Below are 22110 nucleotides of genomic sequence, written 5' to 3' on the forward strand. Positions count from 1 at the left end.
TACTTTAAGGCCCTTGCCCTGCGAACGCGCACCCCCGGGGCTAGGGCTCTCTAGCCCGTAACCCGATGCCAATCATCCGGCCCGCTGGGTGCGCTTCTGAGCTCCCCGGCCCTGGATGTGCGGTTGATGACTGCACTCCAAGTGCTCCAAGTGCTCCGTCCTCCGGTACCGCAGGTTTTGAGCGAGTTTTTCGCCATGCAGCGAGCAGCAAGCCGCCCGCCGCAAACAGCCGGAGGCCTCGCCGCGGCACTGGCTGCGCCGCGCTCCCGCACCCGTCGGCGCAGCTCCCCCCGCGGAAGACCGCGCGTAGCGACGCCTTGACGATCGAGATGAGCGTGCCTGAAGCTCGCCCACCTACTGCCCCTGAGAGTTGGTTACGAGTGGGATCGGCTCCCCCCCTTGGGATCAAAGCTTCCACGACCTCGCACCCAACATCGCAGGCGGGATCAGAAGGGGACTCCACACCGGACACCGCCCGGGTACAGACCCCCTACCCGTCGGATTGCACAGGGCCCCCTCGGAGCAGCCCATACACAATCACGCATCGGCAGAATTAGTGCCTGAGTCAGGCAGACAGCACAGACAAGGAGAGGAGAGAGAGGAGAGAGAGAGAGAGAGGAGAGGGGAGAGGGTGAGGGTGTGTGCACACGTGTGGAGAGGGAGGGTGTCTGTGGTGGGCTGTAGTCGTACTACGTGGTTACAACCACGCGCCCCTCAGGAGCTTAAGGTAGAGTGGAGCGTCCCAGACGCCTCGGTGCCTCCCACCGGCGTGAAGACCATCCGGATCAGCCCAGTACGCCCTCCGGGCGAACGGTCCCCGCGATGGCCCACGGTCCTCCGTCGCCTGGTTGAACCCCCTGCCTCCCGGTTGAACCCCCCCCACTCCTCGTAGTCCATCATGAAATAAACTCAAAGACCCACCACGCCTCCAGCCTCCACCTCCACCCGCGAGCCACCACCGCCCGCGACGCCGCCCGCCGCGTCAGATTGCCGCGACGCGCGCTTCGAGTCGAGTCGGAGAGCCGCGCCGCACCAGCACACTGGTCAAACTATTAGCCTCATAATGAGGAAAAGGCTAATAGCGATTTCAAATAGTGCTACTATTAGCTCAGAGGGGCTAATAGCTGAGCTTCATAACGTCTGGAGCTATTAGAACACCACTATGAGATGGGCTAATAGCGACTATTAGGGCGCTATTAGGGCACTATGAGAGCCGAATAGTGGCCCTAATAGTGCCCTAATAGTGCGGTACCCGCGCGACGCGCACTACGCGCGGCGCGGCAAGAGCGATGGCGCCGACTCTCTAGGAGACGGGCTTCCATGAGGCAACCACGGCGAACGAGAAGGTCACCGTGGAGTCGTTGAACTTGACCGTGGTGACGTCAGGCTTGGTGGTGCTCTTCATCACCTTGACGCACCAGCCGCCGGCGGAGACGCCGGGCCACAGCGAGGGCGGCGCGAGCAGGAAGCTGGTCGTGCGGTCCGCACGAGCGCGGGTGTTGCCTGCGCAACAGGGGCACGGGGACGAGCGTCAGCCCGGCAGCTTGCGGCGGCGCGCGCGCGCGGCGACGGTGCGCACGGCTTGGGAGAGCAGGGAGAGAGAGAGAGAGATAAGGCCGCTGCCGCCGCAGAACGCAGGATGTGGCTGCGTGCGGGGCGCGGCGGGCGCGGGCGCGCGCTCGGACCTTGCAATTTCAAACTGCGCACGCCCTGATCACGAACAGGATGCGGGCGGCGCAGAGATCTGCTGCCGCCCGGACCGCCGCCCGGGGATGACCCAGGACCTCGCCGGCGCTGCGCCGGCGAGGGGCCGAAGCCCGGCGGTTGATCACGTTCTCCACACCCGCGCGCGCTGTGCGGTCGCCGTTCCGCCTCACAAGGCTTCTCGCCGGATCCGCGATCACCGTGGATGGACGCCAAGAAGACCAGCGCTGCGCCGCACGCCGCCAAACCACCACGCTGGCGCCAGCTCGCAGAGGGTTTCTCGCTGCACGCCAGATGGTCAGCGGGCGCCGATGGCGGCATGGGCGCGACGAGCTCCGTGGCCGGCATGTCGCTATGAGGCCCAGCTATTAGGCCGCGCCGTGAAGCATGCGGCATGAATCGCGAAATCGCTAAGTGCGCATTATGAGGGTCCATTATTAGGACATCGGCTATTAGCACACCTAATAATTGCACTATTAGCCCCTCTGAGCTAATAGTAGCACTATTTGAAATCGCTATTAGCCTTTTCCTCATTATGAGGCTAATAGTTTGACCAGTGCAGCAGCATCTGCACCACCAAAGCCAGGCCACACACTCCACGCTGGCCCACAGAGTCCCACTCTAGGGTGCCCACAGGACCAAAAAAAGAAAGGAAAAAAGAAATGGGGCACTCCCGATCGCAGCACTTCATGTTGGATAGTCGAGATATTGAGAGTGTGACTAGGAGGGCGGGACGCTGGGGATTCTCAAAGGTATACCCTTGGAATGGCCGGATCCAGCCTTAAAAGTACGAGATCGCGCGCGCTTCGCGCACAGCACCGCCTGTTCTCCGCGGCTGTGTGACGACGCGTGCCGTGTGCCAGCAGAGTTGGGCGCGCGCGGCGCGACGGCGCCCGCGAGGGAAGGCGCGGGTGCAGCGGCCGCCGGCGGCCGTACCGCTCGCCAGCCAGCGCAGCAGCGGCCAGCGCAGCGGCCGCCGGCGCAGCAGCAAGATCAGCCGGTGCGCGCCTTGCGAGGCGAGTACTGCCGCCCGGCAGCCTTGAGGCGGCCGGGCGGCAGTACTCGTTCGAACTTTGCGAGCCGTGCGCGCGCCGAGGCGCCCGCGGCGCGCGCCCGCCCGGCTGCCAGTAGGAGGCGGCGCAATATGGCCTATAGTACAGCCCTTAGGAGGAGGAAGAGGCTGGCTGGCAGTGCTGTATGCCGCCGAGGGGCAGTTTTGGGGTGCTGTCCCCATCCCAGGGGGCTGCAGAAGGCGTCCGCAGCCGGGACAACCCGCCCCCCCAGCCGAGGCCGGTCGAAGCCCACTTGAGCACAGCCATGAGGAGTCCTCTTGGTGCTCCTGGCGGCCGTTGGAATGGCGAGCGCGCGCCGATGGGGGGGGGGGGGGGGTCTTGCTTGCTCCACACCGAGCGCCATCGGTCCGGACCGGCGTGCTCACCGAGGGGTGGCCTGCACAAGGTCTGAGCCGCGGGCGCTCGGCGCCAAGTGCAGTGTCACGCTCGCACGCGAAGGGGACACAAGGGAAACCCTCGTTTCCTATGTACTCGGTCCCCCAACGGAAGAGGCCTCGCTCCTATTGGAACAATCCAACATCAGATTTGCCTCGTGCGTCCCTTTTTCAATGTATGTGGTTTTTGAGCCGAAAAGCTATTTTCTTTTGGGTCCTGTGGGCACCCTACCCACGCTCCCTGGAAGCGATGCGCCGCCTTTTGCTTCTGCGCTAGTATGGGCAGCCTCTATCACAACACTACTGACCCTGGTCATTAGAGCTGCCAGGGGTAGCGTCAGGGTCAGGAGCCGGTAGGAGTCAAAACCCCCCTCATATTTGAGACATCGTGGCCCACATACACTCGTGCATCGAGCCGTACGGTTTACGTAAGGTCGTGCATCGAGCCGTACGGTTTACGTCACTCGGGGCCGCGTCCTCTCCCCCGATATTATTATTAAAAGGTGTGGAGAAGTTTACCTTACCTTACCCCTTGCACCTGTTCATATGAAAGCGGCCGGTACAAAAAGCTCACAACACACAAGTAATCCCGGGCGGGTCCCGACGATCAAACAGCTGGCCTCGTGCCACAGCGGTGTGCATGACTGACACTCAAATCACACATACCTTCGAGATACGACTGCACAGACGCGAGCACACTCAGCACGCGATCTCCCCTGACTGACTCCGTACTCTTCTCTCTGGCTTTCTCATTTCGTACGGCTACGTTGCAACGTCGTCATTCGCCTCCGAAGGGGGCCTCCGCTGACCCGCCACGCGGTCGCTGGCATCGGAACGGCGCGGCGAAACGTAACGCGGCCGCGGCTGCGCGCACACCCGACAGGTGCGGGCGCTGGGCTTGTTCTGGATGGAGCAAGCGCGGCACTTCCAAAGCGCGTCGCTCCTCCGCGGCGACGCCCGACCCGGAGCAGCCGCGCTGCTGCCCCCTCCGCCTCCGTCTCCAACGCTGCTGCCTCCGCCGCCGCTTCCGCGACTGCTTCCGCCACCACCTCCGCCTCCGCCGCTTCCGCCGCCGCCTCCGCCGCCGCCGCTTCCGCCGCCGCCTCCGCCGCTTCCTGCGGCGGCGGTGGGGACGCGTCCTCGCCAAGGCGACGTTGCGCGACGGCGCGGCGACGCGTGGCGAGGGAGACGGCGTGGTCGCGGGTCGCCGCTCAGGGGACGGGGCGAGAGGACAGCAGCCTCCCCCTACGGTTCAGAGCCGAGGCATGCGTGCTGAAGGCCGCGTGTGTCTCGCGGCGGCGCGTCGCGAGAGCACAGCCGCCGCGCGCCTCGGGAAGCGCATCCTCCGCCGGCAAGCGCTTGCGGCTCTGCCGCGCCGCCGCCGCCGCCGCCGCCGCCGCCGCCGCCGCCTCGGTCCCTGCGTCGCCCGTGCCTGTAGTGGCGCGCGGTGAGCCGCAAGTTGCAAAGCCGGCGAGGCGCGGGTCGTCGGCCGCAGCAACAGCGAGCGCAGAGCCGCCGATGGCGCCGCCTCCGGCCGTGCCACGTCGCTTAGCGCTGGCTGCGACGCGCGCATCGCCAAAGCCGCCGGCGGCGGCGCCGGCGGCGGCATTACCACTGCCAACCCCGCCGTTCGCGCCGCGGGCCACCGCCCTCGACTGCGGCCGAGGGGCGCGTGGCGCCGGCTTCGCGTCCGCGCTTGCCGCGCCGCTCAGCCGCTTGTGGATGAGCGCCACCGCGGCGGCGGCGACGAGGAGGAGGAGCGGCACCTGAAGCGAGAGGAACCACGACGAGAGGGCGGTGCCGACACCAACCTCTGACCACTCCTCCTCCCCCTTCCCGCCCGCGAGCATGCCGAGGAAGGCCTCGAGCGGCGTCGCCTGCAGCGGACCGCGCCGCAGCACGGCCGCGGAGGCGACGGCGAGCAGCGGCGCTCCGGCGGCAACCATCGGCGCGAGGGTCGGCAGGTCAGCGAGGGTGGGGGCCTGTGCCATGAATCACACCGAGGTCAGGGAGGGAGCATAGCGATGTGCAGAGGACCCGAGCACCGCGGGAAACACGAGGGATGCGAAGGCAGGGAGTACAGCCGAATGCGGGCCGAGTGCAGCGGAAGACGCGTCCTCTCGAGCGCTGATTGCAATCCAAGAATGCGTCTTCCGCTTCTAGGAGTGGGCCGTCCCGCCGCCGCCGAGGGCGAGGGTGCAGCCGGCGGCGGCGAGGAGCGCGAGCGGTCCGGCGCTGAGTGCGGCGGCGGCGCCGTCGGGGGAGAGCCACTCGGAGAGGGTGAGGCGAGTCTTCTGCCCGCCCTGCCCGCCCTGCCCGCCCTGCCCGCCCTGCCCGCCCTGCCCGCCCTCGCCGCCGTCGCCGCCGTCGGTCGCGGCTGGAGGGGAGCGGAGGGCCGCGCCGAGCAGCGAGGTGTCCCGCCGCGCCAGGAGGAAGCCGCCTGAGGGACGTGTCCTGGACGTGTCCTGAACGTGTCCTGGACGTGTCCCGCGGCATCAGCAGGAGGCCGCCGAAGAATGCGCGGCTCGACAGGCGCTCGTCCAAGTGGTGGTGCGGCGCGCCGCCGCCCACGCCGAGCAGCGATGCGTTGGCGGGGAGGGCGCTTCCCGCGAGGGCGGCGAGCGTCGCGTTGCCGCCCTGCGCCGCCGCCCCGCCCTCGTCGCGCGGCTGCCCCAGGCTGCCGAGCGTCCGCGAGGACGGGAGCAGCGACGCGTCGAGCGCGCCCAGCGCGGCGGCCAGGCTCAGCACGCACGCGGCGAAGAGGACCCGCTCAGTGCATCCAAGCCGGCGCACCTCGCCCCCGTCCAGCGCGGCGGGGCGGCCGAGCGCGCGCACCCGCCACAGGGCGAGGGCGAGGCGGAGCTTGAGGAGCAGCTTGAGGCCGCAGAGCAGCAGCAGCGCCGCCTCGGTGTACACCATCGCCTGCGCCTCGCCCCGCGCGCCAACGTCGCTCGCCGCCCAGCCCGTGAGCCTCTCGTACCCGTCGACCACGTCCACCGCCACCGCCGCCGGCAGCAGCAGCAGCACGGTGAGCCCGCCGCCCGGCACGCGGTGCGGAGAGCGCGCGAGGAGGGCGAGGGCGATGTCCACGTCGAGGCGCACGAGCAGCATGAGCAGCGAGGCAACCTAGACGAGGTGCGGGCGAGGTGCGGGCGAGGTGCGGGCGAGGTGCGGGCGAGGTGCGGCCGAGGTGCGGCCGAGGCGAGGAGCGGCGCACCAGCAGCGCCCACGCGACAGAGAGGCCCCTCCGAGCGGCCGCCTTGAGGACGTGCAGCCCGTCGGCCGAGGCGAGCGACGAGATGGCGGCGAGTAGCTGCGTGACGGTCGCGATGGCGAGGCCTGTGCGCACCGGGGGAGGGGGGGCGTGGGAGGGGCGCAGGAGGCCGTCGGCGGCGCAGGAGGCCGTGGACGAGAAGACGTGGAGGACGACGGACGTGTCTAGGACGTGTCTAGGACGTGTCTAGGGCGTGTCTAGGACGTGTCTAGGACGTGTCTAGGACGTGTCTAGGACGTGTCTAGGGCGTGTCTAGGACGTGTCTAGGACGTGTCTAGGACGTGTCTAGGACGTGTCTAGGGCGTGTCTAGGACGTGTCTAGGGCGTGTCTAGGACGTGTCTAGGACGTGTCTAGGGCGTGTCTAGGGCGTGTCTAGGACGTGTCTAGGGCGTGTCTAGGGCGTGTCTAGGACGTGTCTAGGGCGTGTCTAGGGCGTGTCTAGGGCGTGTCTAGGGCGTGTCTAGGGCGTGTCTAGGGCGTGTCTAGGGCGTGTCTAGGGCGTGTCTAGGGCGTGTCTAGGGCGTGTCTAGGGCGTGTCTAGGGCGTGTCTAGGCGGTGGCCGTGGACGAGGATTAGCGCGACGACGGTGCAGAGCTGCAGCTTCTCAAAGAGGGAGAGGTGGGCGAAGCCGCAGCAAGCGGGAGCGTGCGCGAGCTCGGCGGCGTAGAGGGCGAGCGCGGACGAGAGCAGCAGCAGCAGCGTGCAGTGCAGGTACACGGTCGACCAGAGGAAGCGAGTGCACTTGCGTGGTGACGAGCGGCACGTGCCCGAGTCGCGGAGGCAGCCGAACGCGGCGACCATCGAGAGGACAGGGAGCTCGAGCAGCGGCGCGGAGAGGGACGGCGCGATCCCCTCGCTGCCGTAGAGGACGCCGACAGAGCCGAGCAGCAGCGAGAGGAAGCCCAACGCGAAGAGCGACTTTGAGAGCGCGAGCTGCCGCTCCTCCGCCCTCTGCCGCCGGAACCCCTCGGCGAGCTCCTCCGCCGCGTCCCTCGACAGCGTGTCGCCTGCGATGGCCGAGCGCGCCTCCGCCTCGTCGACGTCCTCGGCAGCGCCGCCTAGCCGCGAGACTACCCGAGATGGCCCGAGATGACCCGAGGTGGCCCGAGATGGCGCGAGATGGCCCGAGATGACCCGAGGTGGCCCGAGGTGGCGCGAGATGGCCCGAGATGGCCCGAGATGGCCCGAGATGGCCCGAGATGGCGCGAGATGACCCGAGATGGCCCGAGATGGCCCGAGATGGCGCGAGATGGCGGCGCACGCCTAGCCGCGCGCTCCTCTGGCGCAGCTTGAAGACTCGCGCCGCCGCGGCGTGCTCGAGCCGCGCCTCGGGGAAGCGGAACGGCCGCGTGGGTAATCTCGGGTAATCTCGGGTAATCTCGGGTAATCTCGGGTAATCTCGCCGCGCCTCGGGGAAGCGGAACGGCCGCGTGGGTAATCTCGGGTAATCTCGGGTAATCTCGGGTAATCTCGGGTAATCTCGCCGCGCCTCGAGGAAGCGGAACGGCCGCGTGGGTAATCTCGGGTAATCTCGGGTAATCTCGGGTAATCTCGGGTAATCTCGGGTAATCTCGGGTAGTCTCGCCGCGCCTCGGGGAAGCGGAATGGCCGCGTGGGCGCCGCCGGCTGCGAGTAGTTGAGGTAGGTGCCGCTGAGGAGGAGCGCGAGCTTGAGTGGCGCGGCGAGCACCGTGCAGAGCAGCGCGAGCCGCCCCTGCAGCAGCAGCGACCAGAGGTAGGCAGGGTTCAGCCACGCGACACCCGCGGCTAGCCCCGCGGCGCAAGGCACCCCGGCCAGGGCCGGCCGGCAGGGCGCGCCGCCCCCCCGCGCTCCTCCGACGCCAAGCCAGTCGGCGTCGACTGCGAGCGCGAGCAGGGCGGTGCCGAGCAGCGCGCGGGAGAAGTACAGCCGCGACTCGCTCTGCCCGAGCGTGGCGAGGAGCCCGAGCGCGCACGACGCGTCGGCGCGTAGCAGCGAGAGGACGCAGCCCACGAGGAGGAGCGCGCGGCCCAGGTACTCCTCCAGCGCCGCGCCGAGGTCTTCGCCACCGCAGAGCCCGGCGGCGCCGCTCTCGGCGCCGCCGGTCGGGAGCCCGCCGCCCCGCTTGGCGTTGCGACCCGCCGCTCGCGCCGCGGCGGCGTCGCGCTGGCCGGTGGCCTTGCGTCCCTCGGTGAGGAGGAAGAGGCAGACTGCCTTGAGCGTGATGATCGGCAGCAGCAGGAAGAGGAGCGTGAGCGTCTCGTCGTTTGCGCGCATCGAGGCGGCCCACCCGAGCGCTCTCTCCATCAGTGTGTACGGGTCCCTGCCCGCCGCATCCCCTGCACCCGCCGCGCCGCCGCCGCCGCCGTCCGCGCCGCCGCGCGGGAGGAGCGGGGCGGAGGAGGGGGGCGAGGGCGGGAAGGAGAAGAGGGATGGGTCGGAGGAGTGCACGCCCGCCACCAGCCACAGGCCGTCGGCCGTGAGCGACGCCTAGGGAACTGTCTAGGAAGTGTCTAGGAAGTGTCTAGGAAGTGAGCCACAGGCCGTCGGCCGTGAGCGACGCCGCGAGCAGCACGGCGCCAAAGCGGAGGCGCGGGCCCTGCTGCGAGTACGCGGCGGCGATGTTGTACACTGCGGCGGCAAACGTGCCGTCGCGCCGAAGCGGCTGGACCAGCAGGGCGAAGAGCGCGAGCGCGACCAAGTGCGGGATGAGAGACTCTGAGACGAGCTCGACGGCCTCCTGCGCGCCGCCGAGCCGTACCGAGCGCGAGTTGGCTCGCAGCTCTGCGGTGTGCCTGCGCGAGCGCCGGAGCTTTTGCGAGATGGCCTCCCGCTCCGCCCTGCGGCGCGCCTCGCGCTGGTAGGGCAGGCACGTGGCGCGGTGCGTCTGCTGCTCCGAGAACCTGTACTTCCTCCCGCACGGGCAGTCGGCCACCGTCCTACGTGCCGAATACGCCAACCTCGGGGCGGGAATACGGCACTGCGCAGTGTCACCAGAGCACCGCGTGAATACAAGGTCACTACAGTGAATACGGCTGAATACGGCCGAGTACAGCTGAACACGTGTCCTCTCGAGCGCTGCTAGGAATGCAAGAACATGTCGCCTCTAGGCCACCGTCCGCAGCTCACAGGAGAGCACGTGCGAGGCGTAGCTCGCGGGCGTGAGGTTGCGGCCGCACCCAAACGGGCAGGGGCCGGCCGCGTAGGAGCAGCTGCGGTAGTGCTGCGAGAGCTCGGAGACGCGTCCCTTCCAGCTGCAGCCGTGCGCCTTGTAGATGCAGCACGAGCGCATGCGCGAGAGCAGCTTGGCCGCCATCAGGTTTGGCTGCAGGTCGCCCTCTTTCAGAGGCGCGAGGCACTCGGCGCAGCTCTCCTCGCCTTCGCGCAGCCGGCCGCGGATGCACGCGCCACAAAAGGTGTGGTGGCACGGCGTGAAGAGCGGGTCCTTCTCCAGAACCTCCTCGCAGATCGGGCAGGTGAGGTATACCAGCGACTCGGAGAGCTCCGCCTCGTTGAGCGTCTTGAAGATGGAGCGCGACGAGTGCGACTCGTCGAGGCCCAGCGCCTCGCGCTCGTGGCGCATGCGCAACCGAAAGTGGGCGAGTTGGCGAGCGAGGCCACAGAGGGTTGAGCTCCGGACTGGATAGGGGGCAAACCGCGGTATCGGGCGTGCGAGCCAACGTCGCACAACACTTATAAAATCGCGCGCGACAGTAAATGTTTAATCAACTAAACACTGACAGAGAGCTAAGGAGAGCCGCACCGCCCTCAAGAGAAGGCCGCCCTCGATCGTGCGTGGGAGTTTGGTTCTCAGTTTTTAGGATGGAAGGGTCTAGGAACGGACCACGCTCGAAGCACCACCGCCAGGTGCTTGTCGAGCTCGGCTAGATCTCGCTCGTTCTCGGCTAAATCTCGCTCGTTCTTTTTTTGGAAAACTGTACCCCATGTCCCCCAATGTACCCAACATTCCGCTGACGGCCTCTATCCCAAGGAAGCCCTCCACTAAGCTCGTCCGCTCGCACATATATCACATATGCAGAACAGACATCAAGCCTGGGCTAAACCAGGCGTGATTGATGGAACCACGTCGGTGAAAAACGAAAAATTGCCCCTCCGCGAGACCTCGATAGAGTAGCGCTGAAGAAGGCGCTCTTTTTGATTGAAAATAGTACCCCACGTTCCCCGACGGCTTTGCCTGACATCCACGAGGCATACCATGCACTTTCCTCGTCCGCTCGCGCTTGCCGCGCCGCATTGCGCCCGTTTATGCCGCCGCGAGCAGCACGCCTAGACCCCCGCGACGCCTATTGCTCACGGAACCCGCCGCCTCACCTCACCACCCCCACCACGCGATGCGCCCTCTCTCGCCGCGCGAGCGGCTGTACCCCCCTCGGCCTCGCACCGCCTGCCTACTCCCGCTCGCAGGTACAGCCGCTGCCATCGAGGAAGCCGCGAGACGCGTCCGCTGCTGCCCATTCCCCACCCTTGTCCCGCGCGACCGCCCTCCCTCTCTTCTGGCAAGAGAGCGACCCGCTCTCGCTTGCTCGCCAATCGCCGCCCGGCTCCAGTCCGAGCGCCGAGGACGCGAGACTCGCCGCCTGTCCATCGCGTCGCCTGCCGTTTGTCGCTCCACCCCTCCGGCGCCTATGCCGAGCCAAACTTCCCCCCTGTCGGTCACTGATGATGCGCAGACGCTCTCTCTCCCCCCCCCGGCCATCTCTACCAGTCCGTAGGCTGACACCGCGCTCACGTTTGACGCTGCTGACGCTCATCCGCCGCCGCCTGCAGAATGATGGAAAACAAGCCGTCCCACACGCCGCCCTCACCACCGGAGTCGCCGCCAGAGGTGGAGCAAGAGACAGTTCGCATCCCCCTCTTCCTTCTCGATCCGGACGTGGACGGAAACGGCGATGTCTCCCACGCCGAGAAGAAGATCCACGGCTGCCTCCTCGCCGCCGACAAGGACGGGAACGGCTGGCTCTCGACCAAGGAGTTCTACTCCGTCCTCTCGGGCTTTCTGTCGGCGGAGAAGGGGCGCCTCCTCTACAAGAAGCTGGCCATCTTCTCCTTGGTCGGCTGCGTCATCCTCGCGTGCACCACGCTCGGCACGTCGACTGCGGCGGCGGTGCTCGCGAAGGAGTCCTTTGTCAGCGAGACACTGATGGTCGACGCGGACGGCAAGGTGGTCGCGGTGGCCAAGGCGGAGACGAGCTTGCCGCTCCTCGTCGCGCCGGTTCTCTCGCCCGAGCAGCTCGCATCGATCGAGAAGATGACGGTCACCTACAAGAGCGACGGGGCGCCGGACGGCGGCAAAGAGGAGGCCGTGCAGGCCTCGCTCTACGTCAGCCACGTCAAGCGCTTCTCTAAGACTCGCGTCACCTTCGAGCTTGCCTTCCCGGGAGGGCTTGTGCAGGTCTGGGACGGCGCCGCGACGTATAGGGACGCGGAGGCCGTTCAGCACAACCTGTGCTTCGCCAAGGTGGGATGCGCGGCCTTCTCTGTTGACGACGCGGGCGAGGCGGAAAAGTTGGTGGCGGAGGCGGAGGAGGCGCTCGCGGCCGCCGGGCTGGAGGGGCGGCGCTTGGGTACCAGCATTGGCGGCTGCTCGATGCCGATGGGCTCGCCGTCGCCGGGCGGCTGCTCGATGTCCACGCCGCAGGCGGACTGCACGGTGGCCAACTGCGGTGCCGGTTGGATGTACATGGGCACCATGTGCATGCAGATGTCAATGCCGTCTCCGCCGCCCTCGCCTCCTCCGCCGTCGCCGTCGCCGCCGCCGTCGCCGCCGCCCTCGCCTCCTCCGCCCTCTCCGCCGCCGTCGCCGCCGCCCTCGCCTCTTCCGCAGTCGCCGTCGCCGCCGCCGCCGCCGCCGCCCTCGCCTCCTCCGCCGACGCCGCCGCCGTCTACGCCACCTCTTTGCGGCGATTCACCAACATGGGCGGATCTGTGGGGAGACGGTTGCAGGTGGTATGGTGCAAACGATCCGGGCTGTACCACGTACGAGGACTATGGGCAGAGCGCGAATTGCAGGGCGGCGTGTGGATATTGTGGAGTGCCGCCCTCGCCTCCTCCGCCGACGCCGCCGCCGTCGCCTCCGCCGCCCTTAGTCCCGCCCACGCCCAACTTCCCGCCCAACTTCCCGCGCACCTGGTGCGATCTCGGCTTCCCCGGCCCCGGCCGCGTCTGCTGTGCCGCTTCGTGCGGCAGATGCGGCGGAATGGGTTGCTCCATGCTTGAAGGAGGAAGTTCCAAGTGCTGCCCAGGCCCTATCAAGAAGCTTGAGAGGCTGTGCGAAGACTACGAAGATACCGCGTGCATGATGCCGAATGACAGACGGGCCCTGGTCGAGGCGGATGAGCAAGCTGAGATCGACGAGGTGGAGGTGCAAGGCCACGACGACATTCTTTTCTCGACTGGGTGGGTGGGAGGCGCTCGCGCAAAGTAGCAGGGGGCGGGCGCCGCCGGCCGGGAGCGCTTGTCGGGTCCCTCTCTGTCAAATCTGATATCATAAGTCGAATCAGAGCGGCGTCGGCGTTGATCTGAGCCGCCGTGTGTGACACATATTGCGGCATCGGCCCGGAGGGCCGGGTAGGAGGGGTCTAGGTTACCTCTACCTCTGAGGGCCTGCGGCCCTCTTATCGATGCGGCACGTGTGACGTGAGTGTCGGTGAGAGACATATATTGGGGTTTGCGGGGAGAGCCCCGCCCCGGGCCCGGCGCGCGCAGCGCGCGGGGCGTTTTTTATGCAAACATGCAAACGCGGGACGTCTGCGCAGCCTCTAACTATCAAAATTCAACATTTCCACACCACCCGTATTTGCAACTAGTCCCATGATGCATGAAGAGTCGGTGGCCTCAAGAACGTAAGAGCCGTCTGCCGCTTGCTTGTTTAAAAAGAGCAGGCAAAGAAAGAGGACGCCACGCTGCGGAAGATGTAAGAGACGAGAGTGCTTGTGTATGAAGACACTCAGCCAACGTGGCTACCACACATCCTGAGCGGACTCCCTAGTCACCCGCGGCCGGACTCCATCCGGCACGCGTCGCTGGGCGCTCAGAGCCGCGTCCCCTGCTCGCCACCCCGACGCTCACAAGGCGCCCGAGTCGAACGACAGGCGGCACGCGAAGACTGGTTGCAATCCCGCCGACCGCCAGGCCGCGGGATGATGTGTGCGTGGTCTTGTAGTGGGTCTCGGAAGCTCCCCTCTCGGGCTAGGAGCCTACCCCTCTCCCTTCCAGCTCGTCCGCGTCGCCCGCCGCCGCCCGCCTTGCTGGGGGCACGGTGTGCACCGCCTCCGCCGTCCACGCCTCCCGCAACGCCGCGCCGCGGCCCTCGCCCAGCCGCTGGAATGCTTGGTCGGTCCGCCACCACCGTTCGCCTTGTCCGCCGCTCGGGCCGCCGCCGTCAGCGCCGCGCCCCCGCCGACGAACACGAGCGGATACGTGCCACCGCCACCCTCCGGTCCGCAAGAGCTCCTTATCAGCTGGTCGGCCGCCATGTGGGCCTCCGGGCCTGCCGCGGCGGCGCGGCCGATCGAGGCCGGGCTCGGCCCGGCCCGCGACGGCTGGCCGCCGACGAGCGCGCTCGCGCTGCTCGTCAAGATGGCGGCGGTGGCGATTGCGGCGACGGTCGTTCAGTCGTTCAGCGCTCAGGCGTCTGTCGTCTGTCGTCTGTTGTCGCATTTCGCACACGCGCGCGCCGCGCGACCCGCGCGTCGCTCCGCGAGGGCATGAGCCTTCCGCGATTCGATTTCGCAGCCAAAAGCTGCTGGCTCGAACCGCGGCCGACTCTGCCACCGCGGCTGCAGCTGTTGAGCCCTCCAGAAAACTGGTGCCTCATATGCTGCCTCCCTGCGGATGCTGCCGGCAGCCTGGCGGTCCGCTGTACCTCAAGGAAGTGCAGACTCGACCCCCCCCCGCAATCTTCTACCCCCACGACTCGGAACACGAATGTGACAGGACCATCGGGTCCTTCAGCCACCAATGCGAGATCACCCGAGAGCAGCTGAGTCTGCCTCTGGCCTCGCCTCCCTCTCCTTCAGGCATTTGTGGCATCCTATGGGTCGTCCAGAGTATCGACCTCTGGCGAGTCAGCCAGCCCCACTTTGAGGGCGCCATGAAGTACAGCGATCACCATCTCGCTGGCCTCTCCGCAAGGCCTCCCGACCGCGTCGAACTCATCGGCGCGGGCTCTCTCGGCTACGGGACCGGCCCCAGCTTCGGCTGAGGGCTGACAAGCTGCCGAGCCCAAATCACGTGAGAGCCGTGATTTCTTGTTGGTTTTCCAAAATCTCTCTCTCTCTCTCTCTCTCTCTCTCTCTCTCTCTCTCTCTCTCTCTCTCTCTCTCTCTCTCTCTCTCTCTCTCTCTCTCTCTCTCTCTCCGGTGGGTGTCGGTGGGCCTGACGCAATGAGACACGCTCCGCTCCAAAAGCCTCCCGAACGTTGGATTCGCACCGTAACGTCTATCTAACCGCCCGCCGCGCGGCCTGACTCATCATCACCTCACTACCGACCAACGCAGGCGCATCGTCACGCGCCGGATGTAGAGCTCTACAGCTCTACAGCACTCTACAGCGCTCCAGAGCGCTCTACGTCTCTACAGCTCTACAGCGCTCTACACTCTACATCCTCTACACCCTCAGCTCGCACCTCAACCTCTCACAGACCAGCGCACAGCGCCATACGAGGACCGGCCGCAGCACATAAAAGGGTGGGCGGGCAGTGGGCGTGTGTGCGCGCGCGGTGGTGACTGGTGTGTGTGTCCGGTGTGTGTGTGTGTGTGAGTGAGTGAGTGTGTGTGTGTGTGTGTGTGTGTGTGTGTGTGTGTGAGTGAGAGTGAGTGAGTGAGTGTATTGTGTGACCGCTGTGTGTGTGTGTGTGGACTGTCGACTGTGAAAGGATACAGGACCATCGGGTTTTGAAACAGAGATGAAGAAAAATGGCATGGCATGCGTGTAACGTGTAAGTATACAGTAACGCGTACTAGTAGTACAGTGAGTGATCTACACCCTTCCCACTAACTGTACCAATCCTCGCTCCCACCTTCACTTCCAGCCCTAGCAGTCCGCCTGGTCCATGCTGAGCGGCGGCGCGGGAAGGTTAACGCGCTGCGTCGATCCACAGATACAGATGCGGCACACGCAACGCGCCAAAAGGAGCAGCGAGGTTGGCGTGCCCCGTGGCCTCGCCCTGTGCCTAGCCGCTAGTCGGCGGACGCCGCCCTCTGCAGCTCGCGCGCAGAGGCGAGGAACTCGTCCAAGCCCATCTCGCGCAACAGCACGAGCGCGTGCGCCTAACGAACGACTCAGTCATCGATGAATGGAGGCCCATCTCTCGCGCAGCAGCACGAGCGCGTGGCGCCGCGCGCAGCTCGCGGCAGCTGTGCGCCGCAAAAGCGTCGGCGCCGAGCAGCGTGGCGAACTCGGCGTACTGGCGCGCCTGCGCCATCTGCGCGAGGTGCGAGAAGGGCCCGTCGTACTCCGGCGAGGGGAAGGAGGCGTCGAGCTGCGAGAGGAAGCAGGCAGCGAAGGAGTCATTGAGCGCCGCGGTGTCGGCCGGAGAGCACGCCACGGCGTGCGTCGCTTCGGCGATGGAGAAGCGGAACCAGACGTTGCGGTAGCCCCACACGCGCACCGCCCGCGCAGCCTCGGGGTCGCCCTCCCGCCACAGCCGCAGCGCCTCCGCCACCGCCTGAAGCACCTTGAAGTGCGTGTCTGGGCCGGAGCCCTCCGGGTCGAACGCCACGGTCACCACATCCGGCCTCGTCTCCTAATTGACTCATTCATCACGAGTGGAGCTATTGACTCTCATTGCAGCCGCCACGTCGAGCCCCGTCTCCTCGAGGGCGGCGAGGATCGGCCTCGCGTCTCGCCGTGTCGGCTCCTCGGTAAAGCGCTCGCCCTTGTAGAAGCCAAGCCGCAGGTGCGACACCTGTGCCGTCCAAAGCCGTGGTACGCCCAGATTAGCCGAGATCGGCCGAGATCGAGAGCGGCCGAGTATTGGGCCGAGAGTACACCTCGTTCCGCCCGAAGCCGTGGTAGGCCCAGAGCAGGTCGGCCTCGAACTCGCGCAAGCCGCCCTTGAGGCGCTGGAGCAGCGGCGCATCCTTTGCGCCGTCGAGCTGAGGTGACATGTCTCGGGCATGTCACGGACGTGTCGTGGACATGGAGGTCCGAACGGGGCGGCGAGCGGCTCCTGCGATGCGAAGTAGTGCGCCGCGGCGGAGCACGCATCTGCGAGGAGGGCGGGAGAGGCGGAGGGAGAGACGCCGCCGCCGCCGCCGCCGCCGCCGCCGCCGCCTGCACGCGAGAGTGACGACGCCAGCTGCGGGGCGAATGCGCCGAGCTCCTCCTCCGCCTGTACTCATCATGAATGATGACTGACTCATGCTTGACTCATCAAGGCGAATGCGCGGCTCCTCCTCCGCCTCTCGCGCAAGCAGCACCTCTTGAGCACACCGCGCTGTCCGCTGAGCCACCGCCGCCCTCAGCCCCGCCTGGTCGCGCGCTGCGAGGGCGGCCAAGTACCTCCTTGCGTCCGCGTCGGGGCCGGCCGGGCCTATGATATGAGATCAGATGAGATCAGATGAGATCAGATGAGATGAGATGTTTGTCTGTGTGTTTGCATGTGTGTGTGCAGAGAGAGACCGAGCCTGCGTCTGGCGCCAGTCCTCCTGCCGCACAGAGTGCCGCGAGGGGGGAGTCCTTGCGTCGGAGCTCGGCGGCGGCTGCCTCGAGCCGCTCGCGCGCGAAGGCATTTGTGACGGCGTTGAAGCCCGACGTGGCGTAGAGGAAGCGGTGCGTTGCGGTCGGGTCACGCACGAGGCGGCGGACCAGTGGCAGGTAGCCTGTTCATGTGAACGACAAGTCACGAGTGATAGTCGCGTTAGAGGCGCGGTGCGCCCAGCGGCGGGTACCGAGCATGATGTCGTCATGGTGCGGGGCCGTATGGACGTATGACCGGCCAGGCACGTCGGAAGCGCCCGCCGCCAGCCTCGCCTGCAGTGCTTGCTTCACCGCCGCCGCCGCCGCCGCCACAGCCTCCCTCTCCATCGCCGTTATGCCACGGCCGCCGCTGCCGCCGCCGTTGCTGCCGCCGCCGCCGCCGCCATCGCCGCCGCTGGCGAGGGCGGCGGCGCAGCGGGGATGGGACGCAACGTCGTCTGGAGTGAGCTGGTCGAGCCGCTTGCCAAGGCAGAGTGCGAGGTCGCAGAATGCGTCCACCGCGGCAGGCGGAACGGCGGCGGCGGCGGTGGTGGCGGCGGCGGTGGTGGTGGCGGCGGCGGTGGTGGTGGCGGCGGCGGCGCTCCAGCTGGACAGTGGCGGCGCGGCGCGGAGGGCGGCGATGGCGTCAATGTCGCGCCGCGCCCCGAGCTTGCTTGCAGCTGAGCGGGTCAGTGCGAGCCTAAGGTAAGGCAAGGCAGGGCAAGCGTCTCCACACACACGAGGTGGTGGGGCAAGGGCCATGCAACCCCCTCGCGACACGTCTAGACGACAGGAGCCCGCGTAAAACGTGCAAAGCCCGGTGTGCGTGGATGAGCGGTGTGGTGTGCGTGAGCTTGTGGGCGGTGTGAGTGAGTGAGTCAGTCAGTCAGTGAGTGTGAGCGAGTGTGCGAGTGCGTGCTTGCGCGCGTGTGCGCGCGTGTGCGTGTGTGCGTGTGTGTGCGTGCGTTGCGCGCGTGTGCGTGCGTGCGTGCGTGCGTGCGTGCGTGTGTGCGTGTGTGTGCGTGCGTGCGTGCGTGCGTGCGTGCGTGCGTGCGTGCGTGCGTGCGTGCGTGCGTGCGTGCGTGCGTGCGTGCGAGTGTGCGTGTGTGTGTGCATGTGTGTGTGTGCAGAGCCTTGCAGAGGGCAAGCAGCGAAGCGCCGAGCCAGGCACCGCGTCGCTCGCGGGCGCCTCGCACGCTCGCTGCACCACCCGCGCCTTCGCATCGCCCGCTGCCATGAGGTAGGCGACGCAACGCTCGTTGAAGCAGACCGTGCCGAGGCCGATCGTCACCACCTGGGAGAGGAGAGGGCAGTCGCGGGACCCTCGCGGGCAGCCGGGAGGTGCAAGCAGCAGGGAGATGCAAGCAAGGAGAGGACGCATATGCTGAGAGGTGCCGAACCCATACTGTGACCTCAGAGCATATGGCCAGGGGATAGGCGGCAGCGGCGTGGAGAGGGGCAGCGTGGGTGGAGCCCACCGCGCCGCGCCGCGCCGCCTCGATCCCGCCCAAATCTCCCGCCGCCGCCGCCTGCGTCGCGTAGTTTGTCTTGGTCAGCCGCGTCACGGAGTGCCGCCCCGAGCCTAGTCCACACGCGCGGATGACTCACGAACGAACGACTGGCGCCAATCCACACACGCGGAGTACTTATGAATCAATCAGTTGGCCAACCGCGTCGTGGAATCCCCCCCCCCCCCCCCCTCCTCCCCCTCCGGCGGCGGCGGCGGCGGCGGTACGTCTTGGGTCTGCAAGTAGAAGTAGCCCGCACCGGCGCAGTTGAAGGCGACGTGACCGTCCGGACCGATGCCTGCGGGATAAATCGCACCGATGAGTCGCACCGATGAGTCCCGCCTCGAGGGCATGGGGTGTGGGGAGTACCAAGAGAGATTGGGGCGGAGCTGTTCCGCCTCTAGGAAGTCCGGGCGGAAGCGCGGCTCTTGTGCAGAGTAGTCAGAGCACCGCGCGAACACGAGGGAGGCGAATACAGCTGAGTACGGCTGAATACGGTGAAGCGCAGCGGAAGACGCGTCCTCTCGAGCGCTAGTCTTGGAATGCATGAATATACGCTTTCTTCTAGGGCCCGACGCCGCCCAGGAAGAAGCCGATCCCACCCATGCCTCGCACCTTGGCCTCGAAGTCGCTGCAGTACTGGTCGACCTACGTGCTGAATACACCAACATCAGGGCGGGAATACGGCACTGCGGAGGGAGAGCACCGCGTGAATACAAGGGAGGCGACTACAGTGAATACGGCTGAATACGGCCGAACACAGCTGAGTACGTGTCCTCTCGAGCGCTACTTGATATACAAGAATCTGTCCCGCTTCTAGGCTGGTCGACGGCGGCGAGCGCGCGCTTCTGCGCCGCCTCACGTGCCGTGGCCGCCTGCGCACAAGGCATTGGAGTGGCCGCTGCGAGATCACTGCTCTGCGCCGCCTCGCGCGGACCGCCTCGCGATCGCGCAGCGTAAGGTCGACGCCGTCAGCGAAGAGCTGCCCGGCGTCGCAGCCGGCGTCGCAGCCGAGCGTCCAGAGGCCGTCCATCAGCAGCGCCTTGTCTGCGTCCAAGCCGATCGCGTCGATGTAGAGCAAGCGCACGTAGTTTGTGAAGCGGTTCGGGTGGTCAGGGTGCATCGGGTAAAAGTCGTCGAGCTGGACGAACCGGAGCGAGGCCATATCGGGGACGCCAGCAGAGAGGCTGATCCCTCCTTCCCGCAACAGCTGCAGCGTCGACGGGTCGGCCGACGCCCAGCCACGCAGGAGGCGGCTGGTCCAGGCGATAAAGTGCTCTGGTGTCCGGCCGGTTGGCAGCGCAACCACGCCGTCCGGGTGGCTCTGCGCCCACTCCAGGAATCGGAAGGCGCATAGGCGGCCGAGCGCGGGGAAGCTGTCCACTTCGATGACACCAATCTTCTCTTCGCCGAGCCGGAGGGCGGAGCGACCGCTGGCAGCAAGGGCCGCTTCCTCGACGGCGGAGCGATCGCTGGCAGCCATTCTGTGCCGTCGGGGTTTTTGGCCGAGTCAACCCGGAAGCCTGGCGAGACTGCGTCATCTGTTCCACAGCACATGGCAGGCTGGAAGTACAGTTGTACCTCGCCAGGGTTGGAGCAGCAGTCCTGAGCACGGCGCCGCAGGCGCCTGTTGATAGGTCCAGGTGATAGCCCTGGATAGGCAATGCATACGCCTCACTGGACCTCAGATCGCCCGACCGCGTCCCGGTGCTCTGCGGTCTCGGGCACCGCACCCGTGCTGCCACAAAGCACAATGTGCTGCCACAAAGCACCACTAGCGATTTCGCGCGGAGGGCGTAGTGAAGTGCTGGGGCGCTCACTGTGTGTTATTCGGGTGGGGATCCATCAGTGGTAAGCGGCTTTAGTCACAGATCCAAGCTCAGACGTCACACCAACACCACAAACACGCTCACTTCGCCGCTGCTGTAGATGGGCCTCCGGGGGCCCATGCTATGTCGAAGCACAGACCCGATCTCGGCACTCACGGGCTGCCACGCGCCCGCGCGCGGCGCGGGCCGCACCTCCCATGCCCCCGGGTCACCAATCCCGCCTCTCGGCCCTCTCGGCCCTCAGGAGCGTGCGGGAGACCGGCGAGGGGCGCGCCGCGCGCCGCCTGCAGAGCCGCCAGAGGCATTGTCGCCTCCGCTGGCGGGGTTCCCGCGCGCCCGCCCGCGCCCGCGCCCGCCCACGCCGCGCCCGCGGGCTCCGGATGCGCCGCCCTCCTTCTCCTTCTTCTCGATGGCAGTCCACGCGTGCTTGTCGACGGGTCGGCGGCGTGGTCGAGGGGAAGGTCGCCGGCGGCCGCAACTCTGCCGCCGTCGCTCCGCCGGCTCTGATCGAGTATCGGGCGTTGAGGCGGCGGCGCAAAGCGGGTCTGGCGCATCCATCGCCATGCGCCTCGCGGCCGCGGTCGTGGCACACCTGGTGGCGGCTCTCGAGGCCGTCTCTACGGCGCTCGACGCCGTGTGAGGTCGCCGGCGGCCGCAACTCCGTGTCTCCGCCGCCGTCGCTCCGCCGGCTCTGACCGAGTATCGGGCTTTGAGGCTGGCGGCGCAAAGCGGGTCTGGCGCATCCATCGCCACGAGCCTCGCGGCCGCGGTCGTGGCACACCTGGTGGCGGCTCTCGAGGCCGTCTCTACGGCGCTCGACGCCGTGTGAGGTCGCCGGCGGCCGCACCTCTGCCGCCGTCGCTCCGCCGGCTCTAACCGAGTATATCGGGCGTTGAGGGCGGAGGCGCAAAGCGGGTCTGGTGCGCCACGGCCACCACCCTTGCCACCGCCCTTGCCGCCGCCCTTGCCACCCTTTGCCGCCTTGCCTCCGCCGCGGGCGGAGGTGGGAGCGGCCTGCTGGGCTAGCATGTTGTCCGTGCTGTGGACGGGCACGTGGAACGTCAATTCATGTTCGAACGGCCTCCGGGATTCAAACAAAAAATAGCCGGGGCCCTCTCGCAATCCCTCCGACCCCCCGGGACCCGTGGGCGTCGAAGAGGCGCTCTCGGGGGGCCGTTCTGAGTTCATGCTACCACGAAGCACACTGTGCTGCGTCAAAGCACCGGCCCCGAGTCCGTCTGCCGTCGGATTTGTGACTCCGCCGCACCGCGCCGCGGCCGGGGGCCCTCCGGAGGCCGAGGATGGCCGTGGCGGACCGGGACGAGCTCTGGGAGGTAAGGTGTCAGTGAGTATATTGTAGAGACTGTCCATGAGCACAATATCTCTAAGTCTAGCTAAGCCAGGGGAGGCGATGCCGGGCGGGGCCGTACATACAGCAGCTTGATGGTGCTTCGCCGGCGTGCGTCCCGGAGCGGTCCCGGACGGGCGGTCCGTGGGAGGAAAACGAGGGACCGCGCCGACGGCGCTCTGATTCGACTTTTAACTTCAAACAAAGACAGTCGCACGCGCCGCAGCGCGGCGCGTGCGACTGTCAGGAGCGGCTGGTCGGCCGCCATGTGGGCCTCCGGGCCCGCTGCGGCGGGGGACGCCGCAAGCTGTCAGAGAAG

General features: G+C 67.2%; 5 protein-coding genes across 5 annotated transcripts; 1 reads left to right on the top strand and 4 right to left on the bottom strand.

Annotated features, from left to right (window-relative positions):
• Nucleotides 1–1303: 1303 nt before the first annotated feature.
• Nucleotides 1304–2052, bottom strand: EMIHUDRAFT_223478 (hypothetical protein; the record flags this gene model as incomplete). The annotated part of the gene is made up of 3 exons (XM_005791691.1): nucleotides 1304–1503; nucleotides 1686–1710; nucleotides 1927–2052. 3 exons carry the CDS (start codon nucleotides 2050–2052, stop codon nucleotides 1304–1306), a joined length of 351 nt encoding a protein of 116 aa, XP_005791748.1.
• A 2344-nt stretch (nucleotides 2053–4396) lies between these two features.
• EMIHUDRAFT_223479 (hypothetical protein) lies at nucleotides 4397–6262 on the bottom strand (the record flags this gene model as incomplete). Its single annotated transcript, XM_005791692.1, has 3 exons — nucleotides 4397–4479; nucleotides 4764–5133; nucleotides 5723–6262. The coding sequence occupies 3 exons, from the start codon at nucleotides 6260–6262 to the stop codon at nucleotides 4397–4399; spliced, it is 993 nt and encodes a 330-aa protein (XP_005791749.1).
• A 736-nt stretch (nucleotides 6263–6998) lies between these two features.
• Nucleotides 6999–9988, bottom strand: EMIHUDRAFT_223480 (hypothetical protein; the record flags this gene model as incomplete). The annotated part of the gene is made up of 7 exons (XM_005791693.1): nucleotides 6999–7026; nucleotides 7109–7458; nucleotides 8116–8139; nucleotides 8266–8465; nucleotides 8544–8728; nucleotides 8946–9344; nucleotides 9585–9988. 7 exons carry the CDS (start codon nucleotides 9986–9988, stop codon nucleotides 6999–7001), a joined length of 1590 nt encoding a protein of 529 aa, XP_005791750.1.
• A 450-nt stretch (nucleotides 9989–10438) lies between these two features.
• EMIHUDRAFT_223481 (hypothetical protein) lies at nucleotides 10439–12850 on the top strand (the record flags this gene model as incomplete). The annotated part of the gene is made up of 4 exons (XM_005791694.1): nucleotides 10439–10536; nucleotides 11194–12117; nucleotides 12370–12452; nucleotides 12669–12850. 4 exons carry the CDS (start codon nucleotides 10439–10441, stop codon nucleotides 12848–12850), a joined length of 1287 nt encoding a protein of 428 aa, XP_005791751.1.
• A 2609-nt stretch (nucleotides 12851–15459) lies between these two features.
• On the bottom strand, nucleotides 15460–20097 carry EMIHUDRAFT_223483 (hypothetical protein; the record flags this gene model as incomplete). The annotated part of the gene is made up of 12 exons (XM_005791695.1): nucleotides 15460–15605; nucleotides 15751–16129; nucleotides 16208–16333; nucleotides 16419–16508; nucleotides 16848–16898; nucleotides 17050–17249; nucleotides 17319–17400; nucleotides 18278–18400; nucleotides 18585–18688; nucleotides 18874–18912; nucleotides 19217–19262; nucleotides 19552–20097. 12 exons carry the CDS (start codon nucleotides 20095–20097, stop codon nucleotides 15460–15462), a joined length of 1932 nt encoding a protein of 643 aa, XP_005791752.1.
• Between the last annotated feature and the right edge of the window lie 2013 nt (nucleotides 20098–22110).

The sequence above is a fragment of the Emiliania huxleyi genome, assembly GCF_000372725.1.
Source record: "Emiliania huxleyi CCMP1516 unplaced genomic scaffold EMIHUscaffold_110, whole genome shotgun sequence".
Taxonomy (NCBI): domain Eukaryota; phylum Haptophyta; order Isochrysidales; family Noelaerhabdaceae; genus Emiliania; species Emiliania huxleyi.